This window comes from Erigeron canadensis, chromosome 7 (assembly GCF_010389155.1).
Source record: "Erigeron canadensis isolate Cc75 chromosome 7, C_canadensis_v1, whole genome shotgun sequence".
NCBI lineage: Eukaryota > Viridiplantae > Streptophyta > Magnoliopsida > Asterales > Asteraceae > Erigeron > Erigeron canadensis.
Window position 1 is genome coordinate 8,510,826 of NC_057767.1, and position 14,290 is coordinate 8,525,115.

Sequence of the window (14,290 nt, forward strand, 5' to 3'; positions counted from 1 at the left end):
TTGGAAAACTATAAATAGAAGAACTTAGCGAGAGAAACTCATTCCTTCATCTTCTTCATTTTACCTCCCTCTCTCTAAAACACACACTTGCAGCCACATTCACACACACAAAATTCATCTTTTGATTTTGGGTTGTTAAACCAAAATCGTTTGTACTTTTAGCATCCTTGTGATAATCAAAACATATTTCTAGAATCAAATCTCAGGTATTTAAAGTGCATTTAAAGTGCATTTAAAATGCTTTTGAGTCAAGATGTTCAAAGAATCATCAAAGGACCAAATCATCAGTTCATCAAGGTTATTTCAATGATTAATTAATCACAAGAACTAATAGATGTATTCATCTATGTTCAATGACTTGTGATTAGGTTGACATCAAGACATACTTGGATTTAAATAGATATATCTTACTTATATTTGTGCTCATTCTCTGTGCTTATAAACTACGCTTGTACCAGATCACTGTGAGTCTTCGTAGCCCCTTTTCTTTACTTATGTTTTGGGGTGAAAGGAATACTACAAATGTTTTTATATATGTCGTAACTGCTTTTACTACTCTATGGCTATCTGACTACTTGTTACATATCAGCCCGTCCTGTTGAGGATTGTGTGTGCTCGCTTTATACATACTTGCCGGTCATGTTGATGACTGTGTGTGCACGCTTATATATGAACACTTACTTATGTGCAAGTTGGTCTCTAGCCACATTATACTACTTTACTCTCGAATTCTATTGACGGCATAGAACGTTTTTATACATCATGTTTATGAACTCAAACCTACAAACTCACCAACCTTTGTGTTGACACGTTTAAGTATTCCTTTCAGGTAATCAAGCAAATCGTGGCTAGGATTGGTAGCATGGGACTCTTAGCAGACCGCAGCTAGGTTTTGAAGTTTGCATGCTCTTGTTTATGCTTGATGGCAATATGCCTAACCTTTTCCCCTGCGTGGGAACTTACCTCATCTCTATTTGAATGCTTGATTTAACTTGTGTGTGATGACTGCTATTATGCTTGTTTGGTTATGAAATTGACTATTTATGCTTAATGTATACACACATTTAGTATTCCTATGTAACTACGCGTGTGCTTTATCTTACATCCCGAGTTTTCCGCCGCTGTCGGGGTGTTACACCGGAGGTCCCTATGGAAACAGTCTCTCTACCTTTGTGTAGAGGTAAGACTGTCTACAGCTTACCTCCCCCATACCCTGCGCAGGGATTGGGTCCTGTTGTTGTTGTTGTTGTTGTAGCTAGCTCAAGTCATGCACTCATGCCGATTATGATGTGGAAATATTACATTACATAAATGGATCCCGTTAAAAGACACCATGGAATGATAAGACATCCGACCCCGAAAGACGATTTCGAAGTGCCAAAATTGCCCCATTTGATCTTTTGGTCGGACTAATACTGAGTGATGTGACATAGATGAATTCCTGAGACTAAACTTTGACAATTACAAGTTTGTTTAACTTAGATTAATTTACTACTGTAATTGAGAAGTAATAAATAACTAAGAACAGTAAAGATTAAGAACAAATCATTGATTAAACAATGAATACATATCTATATTGCAACTTAACTTACAAGCGTGTAAATGTAAAATACAATTGTTATGTTTTTGACACGGGCAAAATGTGTCAAAAACATAACAAGGATTACAACTAATGTAAACTAAAAAACACTAATTTTACGGTGGACAAACACAATAAATTGTGTTGCCTTATATAGTGAAAGAGATAGGGTAATACAATCAAGATCTGGATGTTGACATGATGGTGATTGTCGATATTCCATTGGCTATAAGAACTTGCAACGGACGTTTCTTGTCTTCTTTACCATATCGGGTATGAAAGAGAACACACCACTTTTCCTTCAACCAAAACCTTTGCCATATAAGGGTAAAAAGAGTTGTATCAACCACTATGTGACTTTGTCTTCTTCTTGTTTGAATTATTCCCGCATTGACATACAATTTGGATAAGGATGAATAATAGCTATCAAGGAATCATCGGACTTGCTGATGGTTCACTGATGAGCCACATTAGCGAATCCCTCGACTCAAGAAACTTAAATTGTGCTACAAAGTTTGTTTAACTAAAGAAAGGAGAATAAAAGAAAATAAGGGAAAAGTTGTTTCATGCTCCTAAGTTTCATTGAAAGAGAGAGGGTCGAGGAGGGAAAACAAATTAAAGATGCTCTCAAAGTTTTATTTTAAAAAGAAACCCGAAGAAACCTAAGTATAACATAGCTCTTCTTTCCTCTATTCGCTTAAAAAAACTCGGGAACACACACACATTAATATAAAGACTAAAATGAACAAAACACTACTAAAATTTATTTATTTTTAACGTTCAATTTTGGGCATGGTAGTATACAGAACCCAACCAGAGAATTTAAAGAAAAACCCCTACACAAATGTCACTTCAAATAGTGAAAATCAAAACGTGTCGGTAAAAATCAAGGATGTTTTCTCACAATCTATCGACATAGACATTTATCCGTGTCTCAATATGAAACTATATTAATTGTCATATTTGAAGTGAATGAATCCAGACTTAAACTATGTGGCATCTAATATTTTTTATTAAGTAAGAGTTAATCTTCATTAACTGATGAGACTATGTGAGTTTTCATATTTTTAAAACAATATTATATTAAAATGGAAAAATAACATGGGTATCCAAAATTTCATAGATATATGTCATTTTAGTAAAGTTTTTATATACTTTTACAAAATTAATGTCCAACAAAATCACAATAAAAACTGAAGATTACAATGAAAAAGTAAAATCGCAACATGATATCATAAATTGCAATGAAAAGAAAACCATAAAATCACAATTAGATATTAAAAAATTGCAATATGAAAGTATAAATCGCAACAAGATATTAAAAAATCGCAATGAGGAACATAAAATACAAAAAAGTTGAAAAATCACAACCTTGATTTTTATCGAAAGTTTTAATTTTTATTGCGATTTTGACTTTCTTATCATTGCGATTTTCCTTTCTCATTATGCTTTTATGCTTTTTCATTGCGATGTTATACTTTTTCATTGCGATGTTATACTTTTTTATCGCGATTTTATGCTTCGCAATTTTCAATTTTATATTACAATTTGTACTTTTTATACCGATTTATATATGGTTTCATATTTCGATTTATACTTTTATGATTTTGTAATATTTTTTTGACAAATCTCTTATATTAATAAACGAGAATTGTTTCTAGAACTTTTTTTCTTATGTGGCATGCTAATATTTTTTTAAAGTTATTTTCTAAATATTTATGATGTCATAATTGTTTTTCTTTATTTTTAAAAACTCTTTAAGCTCTTTATTTCTACAAATTATTTTTCTTAAGTTCTTTAATTTTAATTTTATATCTACCATTGATTTATGTTATTTATTTTTTACCTTTTCATCACCCTAATCAGTTTATATATTAATTTTCATCTTTATAAGTATATTGCTATCTCCATATCAAAAAATATACTTGTAATATATTGACAACAAATTACATACAACAACAAAAACGATACCCAATTCGGCAAAAGCCGAGTTTAGGGGAGGTAGAATGTAGACAACCTTACCCCTACATGAAGGTACAGAGGTTGCTTCCAAAAGGATTTCTCGCCAAAAAGAGGCAAAATATAGAGTGTAAAAATTTTAGTAACCATACATGTTGGTCGAATATCGTCTGACTACATTACAATTAAAAAATAATAGCAGACACCACATTACACACATTAGCACAAAATGGACAATACATAGTAAAAAGGGCATTTAAACCTATTAAACATGTCCATGTGCATACAACCAAGCAGGAATCCAACAATTACGAGCGGTATGTGTAAAAACTCCTCTAAACCCCCTCCCAACAAATCAAAAAAGCAAATACGGTTGAACCAAACATACATAAAACTCTCATAAATTACATACATAAGTCTATATATTTGTTCGTTTTAACTTTTTAATTAAGCGGCCCAGGTTGAACCCGGGTTTATTAGCTAGTTATACTTTCATAATGCGATTGTGTGACATTTCATAGAGATTTCATTTTTTTATTTTTCTTTTTTATTGCGATTTATTATATCTTATTGATTTTATTTTATCATTTAGCAATTTTTTATTTTTCAATGCAATTGTGTTGGACATTGTATGAAAAACTTTGAACAAGTCGAAAAACCAAAAATCTTACGACTATAAACCGACTACACCGTCATCTATATATAGACATACGAAATCTCATTTCTGATTTCAGTCCCTCCCTTCTTTCCTCTCCGACTATAATGCTCCGTCGTATCTTCACTACCAAAACCACCGTCATCCGCCATCTCCACCACAACCGTCATCATCATCAATCCACCACTCTCCACCGCCGTTTCTCCACCACTAACCACCAAAAAACCGAACAAAATTACCAAAATACCCTTCCCCCAGCCCTCAACAACCTCCGCCCAAACTCTCTTTCTCATCTCTCCACATCCTCCAAATTCACACTAACAGCTTCAGTAATTTCCCTAACCGCGTTGCTGACGTCATCCTACGTCATCCTAACCTACGATAAAAGTAACAGTAGCAAAATCAATGAAATCAAAGAAATCTACGTTGACCGGTCAACGGAGACAGTTAAGAGAGTCGTGAGTACGATGAAACACACCGGCGTTGCGGCGACGGTGTTGTGGAAGTCGTTGCGGTCGGTTTTGAGTTCGGCGAACCACGAGGTTAGGTTAGGGTTTGAAGTTAGGGTTGCGGCATTATTAGCGGATATCGTTGCGGCGAACGAAGGCAGACGGATGGCGATTGTAGGTGCAGGTGGTGGTGTGGTTGTTGATTGGTTATTGGATTTAGTTAGTGGTGGAGGAAGTGCAGGTGGAAGTGTACAAGGAGAAGCGGCTAGGGCGTTGGCGTATTTGATCGCGGATGAGAATGTTTGTGAGGTCGTGTTGAATAGGCCGAATGCTGTTCCGAATCTTTTGAGGTTTATTTACCTTGCTCAACCGAATACATCGAAAAAGGTAGTTTGTTTATTTTTTTGTTGTTATTTTGTGTAAATAGTATTGTTTAATGTGCCTTAGTTTGCTAGTTATGCTTAGTGAAAAATCCTTAGCAAACGACCCAATGTTGACTTGAGAACTCGATACTGCTACTAGCCTACTACTGCATGTTGTTTCTATTTGTCGAAACTTTGATAGGATTTAAGCTCTAATATGCCAATGTACTATCTTTATCTAGAATATACCTAATACACATACGCCAGGTACATCTTTTATTTCATGTGATACACATCATTCTTTCAAACGTTGTTCTAGAATGGTAATTTTGTTCATTAACTCGTATTATATTGGAACATTTGAAATTTCGATGTGCATGTCTGTAATTAAAAAAGTACGTGGTAGTGTGGTATATATTGGATAAAAATTTGAAGGGCATTCATTAGATGGAAAATAACACGTACATGGTGCTTCTGTGTAAAGTACATTGGAATGCTAGTTATGAATCGTGGTTTATTGGTAGATTATCAACTAGGAATCTCCGGTAAGCGATTATTCTTTTGTGTTAGTATATGCAAAAATTAGAGTTTATGTTTGCACATTATCTATGAGTTCTAGTTTGCTAGGTATGCTTAGCAGATCGTTTTTTATGCTTAGTGAGCAGTTCCTAGTAAAGGACTAAGTGTTGATTGTTAACTCGATTCTACTACTATTTTTGTGCTCTTTGTATGTTTATGTGTAGTTCATATTGATTTGAAATGATTGATCAAGTAATTTATGGGGTGGGCGTTTGACAGTGGATGTTGTTAAGGAATCTACTATAGCATGTTGTTTAAGTAATACAAGAAGATGCAAGAAATGTAGAACTAGAAAATACAGCTAAGCACACATAACTAACAACTTCTTTAGAATTACTAGTGATATGAAGTATCAGCAATAAGCCAATAACCTGCTTGATAAGAAATGTCCAAGATTAGTAGTTAAAAGCTTTGAAATTGTGAAGGCCTTATAAGATGTTGGGAATATGGGCGTTTTACTTGGGTGATCTTAAGATATTCTGCTAGAATATGTCATTCAATGTAAGAATAAGAAGCTATTAACATGCTAAATTATGAGTTAGAAATATCTAATATTGATAGTTGAAGGCTGTGAAGTCATGATTGCATATAATCTCCTACTTAATATTAATAGTGATGTCATAATGCTCATCAACATGACCAATACTTTACCTTCTGTGGAGTTTTACTAATTAAGCTAGAAACTATGACCTGCCATATAAGCATGATATTGACATCCACAAAAGTACCACATGTTATTGAATTTGGAACCACTGGTTTCACGAGGTCTTTAAAGAAGTTATATGTTGATTTACCTTGAAGTTCAACCAATGGCAAATTTATGTCTTTTGGTTTGAGTCAATACCATAGCAAAGGATGTATCACAATTGAGAAAACCTCTTACTACTTAAAGTTTTCAATTTTTACTCATGGTTTGCACTTGCCCAACTTTTACGCCTAAATTTTAGCGGCAATTTGTCTATTTCTTTGCAGACACTGGAAATTACATATATTTATTCAAAACATGCTATAGGTGCGTTGCATCTTATGCATTGAATGGTGGTGTTTTGGATATATAAGAAGCAACACACTGAATATTCACAAGTTGACACCCTTGCCAAGCCAAGTATTCATGGGTTGTTAGGCAAAATTGTATGACTGGAATGACCACTTTATCAATCATAACGGAGTAGGAAGAAGTATAATCTTCAGTTTATAGCTTTGGGATTATCTCAATATCGAATCTATTCTAGTAGGTTTAAATGTTCTTTTGTAATATTTACGCCTATCAATTTGTCATGTCGTGCTGAAGTGCCAAAATATCGTATTAGGTTTTGGTTAATCACAGATTTAGTAACTAGCCATGAAGTTACAAAGTATTTGCAATGTGTTTGTGCATTAAAAGCAAGGTGCAACTTCAAACTCGAAAGTCTTAAGGTCTACTTGGTCAGAATTGTGCTTTCAGGAGGTAGTTGTGTGAATATAAGGCACATTTAGTTGGGGAAAGCACCCCTTGTTTTCCATTTTTGTTTTTCAAGAAAACAGAAAACGCGATCAAATCATAGTTTCCAAACTAATTTTCCAAGAAAACAGAAATCATTGTTTTTTACCTTTCGATGAAAAACTTCCCCTTTTCCATTTTTCCATTATAAAGCTCCAATTTCTATTTACCCGCCCCACATCTCCTAGTTGTATTCCTAGTTGCATTTCCCGTTTAGATTCATCGAGTTCTACTATAAGATATAATTTTAGGTTTTGTCTCCCAAAAAGCTACCTAGCACCTTCAGTTAGATTGTCGTATATGAACTGGATGCAAATTGGATGTGGTTAAGAGCAGATGCATAGAGGAACCAGGTTGGTTAGAGTCCTCATCTCTATCTTTCTATATTCATGTCTCAAGGCTTTCAAAACTTTCATGTCCAAAACAAACAAAATGCTTCTTTGATGGATATATCTGTTTTTTTTGCGAGCTCTTCGCTTAAAGTAATCAGAGATTGACCAGCGAGTGCTATAACGTATTACTTCGGCACAATGTCAAATAATGTAATTATACTAGCACGACACCCGCGCAATGCGACGGCGGTCTGATGGTGGCGGCGACGGTGGTGGCGGTGTCAAATGGTGTAGATTGATGTAGATGTAATTAATGTAAAGGTGGTAGTGGAGATATTTTAGAAGATGAAAGTTTAGGGTGTAAATATAGTACATTAAGGGCAATTAGGTAATTTTTTATAACTAATAAAGGAGGGTTCATTAAGGGCAAAATAGTCATTTTCAAACTCTTCTTTTTCTAACTTTTCAACATGGTATAATTTTTATAATGTAGTAAAGATATTGTTTTGACTTCTTTTATTCGATTGATAAATTTTGATATAAGTTTATTGTACAATAGAGTAATGGTTGTCTGGTTGTAAACGTATGACTCTCTGCTTGCTTCTACCCTATGAAAGCAATATGCATGAAGAAGTTAACGTTTATATGAAATCTGTTGCATACAAGTTTATCAAAAATAATTATTTATCATATTGATATAGCATTTTCATGAAAGCAGCAACCAAGGCGCAGTTCATTTGATATTTCTGATCCATCAAAAGGTAGAAGCATGCTCGTTGCAGCAATAATGGATATCGTCACTTCCAACTGTGACAACGTGGACAAGATCAGGCTCAAGCCCATGCTATCTGGGGCAGCTGCAATGCGAGATATCGCAGCAGCACTTCAGGTTGTTGAAGAAGGTGGCATGCACATGGATGAACCATCCGATAATCAGGATGATGATGATGATGGTGGAACCGGATTAAAAGGAATTGGGATGAAAGTTCTTGGAGGTACTACGGTTGTGGGTCTTTCTAGAAATAATGGGTCGATGGAGTTAGAGGAATCGTTTAAATCTACCCCAAAAAGTCTTTCATTTAGTAAATTAAATGATAGTTCTCCGTATGTAGTACCTGGATTGTGGGATGATTTGCATTCTCAACATGTTGCTGTTCCTTTTGCTGCATGGGCTTTAGCAAACTGGGCAAGGGCATCAGATGTAAATAGATCTCATATACAAGAACTAGACCGAGATGGTCATGCTGTCATGTCAGCTTTAGTTGCTCCCGAGAGATCCGTTAAATGGCACGGGAGCTTGGTTGCTCGGTTATTATTAGAAGATCAAAATCTTCCCTTGAATGATTCTGTTTCTGATTGGAGTTATACTCTTCTTACAACAGTATCTCAAGCGAGCAAAAGCAGTGATATCTCGTTGACTCTCGTTGCTTTATCTGCATTCTTACTGTCTCTTGAGAGGTGCCCCAGGGCTCAAAGGGTAGTTATGGAAAAAGGTCTAGGTTTAATGAGGGATTCTGCTAAACGGACTATGCGTCACACAGCTGTACAAGAATCATTGGCAAAAGGGTTGGAATCACTTTGTTCAGGGGACATGCATTTATCTCTTGAGGAAGGGAAAAAGTGGTCTAGCATTTTACTTTCATGGGTATTTAGGGAGACTTCATCTGATGCTCTTACATCTTCTGCCATAAATATACTTTCTCGTATTTGTGAAGATTATGGACCATCTTCCATACCAATCTCTCAAGGTTGGTTAGCTGTTATGCTTTTTGACATACTGAAATCAAGAAAATTATCTCTTAAAGGGAGTGTTCAGCCTAGGGACAAAGTGAAGGTTTGTAGCTCCATTGCTCATTTCAAATAGTGTGGCAAAAAGGGTGGGCTGTGTAACAGGTGGGCAGGGCTGACCTGAAACCCTTTATTTTTGAAAGGTTAAGTTTATTTTGAGTGGTAAACCCAATAACAGAACTTATATTATTAGCTAATAATTTTGGATTGAATAATTTAGGAGACTGTATTGCATTAAAAATTCAGGACTACTTTCGACCCATTTGATCTGTTCTTTATTTAGCCAACCTTTTTTATACTATCTATTTGACTCGTCAAGATAAAACATAACCCATATTTGGCTATTCATAGCCTTTTTAAAAAAAAATAAATATCTGGTCATTCATAAGTAAATTTGTTCAAATTGCCACCTCTGTAATATCAATGCTATCTGTGGTTATGGTAATTGATGAAGATTCCTTACTCTTGCAGACTCAAATTGATCAGGCAAACATAGTATCTGGCACACACAGTGTCAATCAATTGGCCAGTGCTGTGGTTAATTTGGCCGTAAATCAACTGGGAACAGATTCTTTTAAAGGGGATTTATCTACTTTGGCAGATTTTCTCTCCATTGAACCCTTTATTGGAACATACAAAAATTTGAAGAAAGACAACATGCCTAAAGTGAATGCTTTAGATTCAGCACTGGCAACTCTGAAGGGGATCAAAGCTATGACAGAGATTTGCAGCGATGACACATTTTCTCAAAACAAAATAGTGGATTATGGTGTAGTTTCATTGTTGCGTCGCTTTTTATTGAGAGATGATTACGAGAAGTTAGCAGCAATTGAAGCATATGATGCATCAAGAGACATGGATTCCAAGGATGTAACTGTAAGTGGTCGTGGTGAGTCCTCTGCTCCTGATGCTCGTGAACTGTCTAATGCCCGGATCCCACCAGTGGCACACATCCGTCGGCATGCGGCTCGGTTACTAACATTGCTCTCGGTTCATCCAAAAGTTAAAAAGTTGTTACGTGATGACGAAGCATTGTGTAATTGGCTTGATGAATGTGCAAATGGAAAGATCCTGGGAAACAATGACCTTAAAACTCAAAGTTATGCTAGAGCAACATTGCTAAATATCTTTTGCAATGACGATGATTTCAAAGATAATGTGAACGACGAGTATCCTGGTGGCGTTAATAAAAGCCATAATTGTGCTCGTTATACTGAGATGATGTTTTTAATCAACCCTGAAAGGCCTCATTGGGATTGTTCTGGAAAAGGAAAGCGTACATTGACCAAAAAGGAAAATCAAGTTGATCCCGGTGAGGACATTAGCCCAACATCTTATAGTGAATCAGTGAGTCAATTGGGAGATCCTTCATTTGATATTATATTTGTACATGGTCTGCGTGGAGGACCGTTTAAGACATGGCGGTTATCTGAGTGCAAGTCATCCTCTAAATCTGGGCTTGTAGAAAAGATTGACGAAGAAGCCGGAAAACAAGGAACGTTTTGGCCGGGAGAGTGGCTTTCAGCTGACTTCCCTCATGCGCGTTTGTTTAGTCTTAAGTACAAGGTTTGTGATCATAGATTTGTGGATTTAAATTCAATTCCAATCCTTATATGTCAACATGATTTTAGCTGGTTTTGCACTTCTTTTGCAGACAAATCTTACTCAGTGGTCCGGATCAAGCCTGCCTCTACAGGTTTATGTTTTGCATGCATCATTTAAATATTACATATTATTTCTGGTTGTTAGAAAGAAGAGGTGGCAGTTTTGTCTCTTTACTTGTTAAAAGTCGATTTTGGTTGTGCTTTATCTCAACTAGATTATTTGCGATAAAAGTCGGAAAGCTTAGCTAAAAAGGGGAACAGGCCGAATTTGTTAATACTTGCTTGAAGTCTATTTAAATGCACACACAACCTTTATCGCATTATTGAAAGATTTAGCTTATTGGTCACACTATTGTTTTTGCAATCATCATTATGTTTTTATATTGATAATGAAAATAAAGAAAATAAGTGGACAATATATTCAGTCAACCCAACGTGCCCAAGCATTCTGTTTGAACCCCATTTAAAATGACCCGTGTCAACCTGAATCTGTTGTGTCCGGTTATCCAACCCTCCCATGTAACCAATTCTTATAGCTGGTAAGGCATTGGTATAAGTATTTAACAGGCATTTTGATAGTGCAGGAAGTTAGCTCCATGCTGTTGGAGAAGCTACTTGCAGCACATATTGGAGATCGACCAGTTGTATTTGTAACTCATAGGTTTGTGTATATGGTCGCTTTCTTTCCCTTTATGTTTAGTGGAACTGTTAAGAAATTTAAACACTCGTGGTGAAAGCGTTTCAAGTCACATAAGATGGTATGTGTTAGCACCTTCATGAGCCTACCTGACCCTCTAAGCTCCAAAAACAAAATTGTTTTGATTATGGAGATATACATATTGATACGAGATTCAAGTACACATTCTATATATCTCGATCTTCTTAAGATTAGAATTATCCATAAATTTAAGGGTTCCGTATATTGCAGCATGGGAGGATTGGTTGTGAAGCAGATGCTGCATCAAGCAAGTTCAGAAAATAGAGGCAATCTTGTCAGGAACACTGTTGGTGTGGTATGTTTGAGTGAAGAAAATTATTTAATGTTTCATATAAAAATTGTCACTTCCAATCAACTTTTATCTGTATTTCTCTCTCCTATGTTTTAGGTGTTCTATAGTTGCCCACATTTTGGTAGCAAACTTGCAGATATGCCCTGGCGAATGGGTTATGTGCTCCGCCCTGCACCATCGGTTAGCCTTTTTATCTTTTCTTATCTATTAGAGGTGCCAATCTAAGCTCATTTATATTGAAAACAGGTCAACGCGGTTTGTGTATATCTTGTAAAAAATCTATCATGGGAGCAAATGGGTTAAACGAGTCAAAAGTGCATTCAAATACTTAACAAAGAATAAATAAATTTAGTAGCCATGATAAGCTATACTCATTATATTATTTATGAATTATGAATAAAATTCAGAACAAATGTAAAAGTGTTGGCGTGTTAACCACTTAACCCAGCCCATCTTGAGTTGAACCCATTTTGAACCGTCACTTGCAACCTGCCAATTCTCCTGGTTTACCAACTTCATATCCTTCACCAGTTATACACTTGTTGCTTTATATATTAGAACTACCAACTTCTGTTAATTAACACTGCCATCACTTTTCTTCTTTTTACTTTTATCAGATAGGAGAGTTGAGAAGTGGCTCCACGAGATTAGTGGAGCTTAATGATTTTCTTCATGATCTACATAAAAAAGGGTCTCTTGATGTTCTCAGTTTTTGTGAGGTAGCATCATAAGTTTTATCTGTTACTCCTTAATGCTGCATGCATGCAAATATTTTATGTTTTTGGATGATGTTCCTATGGTAGTTTGAGAGTCTAAATGGCTAATGAATTGTTGTACAGACTAAAGTAACTCCAATAGTTGAAGGCTACGGTGGATGGGCTTTTCGGCTGGAAGTGGTTCCCATTGAATCTGCATATCCTGGATATGGGGAACTTGTTGTAAGTTTTCATATGTGAAAGTTAATAATTCAAAGTTTCTATCACATTCATCCAATCAAAAACCAATTGATCATAGATCAATCGGTCCGCACGTGGACCCTGGAGTGACTTTGTCAGATCACAGGTCTCAGGTTTGAACCTGGCCTCAAGTGGTGCTCCACTGTGCCGGGGGAGTTGCGCGCAGCCATCCTTGTGGGGAGGACAATGGCTGGTGCCAAGAAGGCACCTAAGGTCAATGGTTTCCCCACCAATCTATACCTTTTGTCAAGATCTAACACTATTAAAAAAGCTAATCACTATCTGCCCGCAAATATTTCCCAAAATTCTATATCATATTAATTATGGCAGATTCTGTATGGTCAATGATCGAGTCTGAACTCACCTATAACGGCATAGAAGGGTAAATCTACCTAGTCAAAACTCTTGTTTAGGTGCCCCTATTTCAAGCTTCCTCGCCTTCACCCTATGAGTTCTGGGTGCTTTCCTGGCTCGTCTGACCTCATATCATAAGGTTGTGTTCAGTACGATCTTTAGCCTTTGTTGGTAAGATACTGAGAACTGAAATGCCTATACTTATAGAATGAACTCTTTAACACTCTTTTGCCTATACTTTATAGAATGATGGCCATTCACTTAGTAGTTAGTAGCAGTTAACATGTACCAAAAGTTCTCTCGTATGTACTTTGTGAAGTATATAAATCAAGATAAATAAAAGCATGCAATGGTTGGTTTTTTCATTGGAGTCTGTTGAAGGGGTCCTATCTTAACATATAAATTCATGGAGTTCGCTTGATATTTGAAATAGGGGTTTGTTTGTCATATGCGTGGTGAAAGTGAATTACATATAGCAACTGATGGAATAATTTGCATCATATGTGATAAATCAAGTTATATTGGTTTACATATTCTCACTCATTGTTTTCTGACATTTGGCAGGTATTGGAGTCCACTGATCATGTAAATTCATGCAAACCTATTAGCCGAACCGATCCTTCTTACCGTGAAGCTTTACAATTTTTGCACAAACTTAGAGCAGCGACACACAGATGAATTTACATTGGCATATTTTTGGGTAGGATGCACTATCGATACAGTAAATCTAGAGCCTTAAACTGATGGTTAAATACGACTGGTACACAGCTCATTGGGTGATTGATCTAAGTCCCAAGCAGATTGAATTACTAATTTACCCCCATTTTGCACTGTTGGTATTTGATTTACAGATGCTGGGGTGTTTACAGGTTCATGCACATAATATGTAGGTCTTGTATATAGCAAATAGTAACAAATAACAAATTACAGGTACCATAATCTCCTACTAGTCATTTACTATTTGTAACCTCCTTCTAAGTTGATATTGATCTCTGTGTACCAGATTATCGTATTTTAATATATTGATATTTGGTATACATTTAAACAGTCCTGCTGAATGTGTCTAAAATCTGTAAGCTAATGCAACATTTTCTTTTTGAGGCTTTGAACCTATGTCTATATATATTTGATTGTCCCCCTATATATATATATATATATATATATATGGTAAAGTTATTTTGAG

General features: G+C 35.7%; 1 protein-coding gene across 1 annotated transcript; it reads left to right on the forward strand.

Annotated features, from left to right (window-relative positions):
• Positions 1 to 4,261: 4,261 nt before the first annotated feature.
• Positions 4,262 to 14,154, forward strand: LOC122607913. Its single transcript, XM_043780987.1, has 10 exons — positions 4,262 to 5,029; positions 8,114 to 9,229; positions 9,655 to 10,749; positions 10,838 to 10,879; positions 11,372 to 11,448; positions 11,716 to 11,800; positions 11,894 to 11,977; positions 12,415 to 12,516; positions 12,637 to 12,735; positions 13,672 to 14,154. Exons 1-10 carry the CDS (start codon positions 4,301 to 4,303, stop codon positions 13,783 to 13,785), a joined length of 3,543 nt encoding a protein of 1,180 aa, XP_043636922.1. The 5' UTR covers positions 4,262 to 4,300; the 3' UTR covers positions 13,786 to 14,154.
• Positions 14,155 to 14,290: the final 136 nt, after the last annotated feature.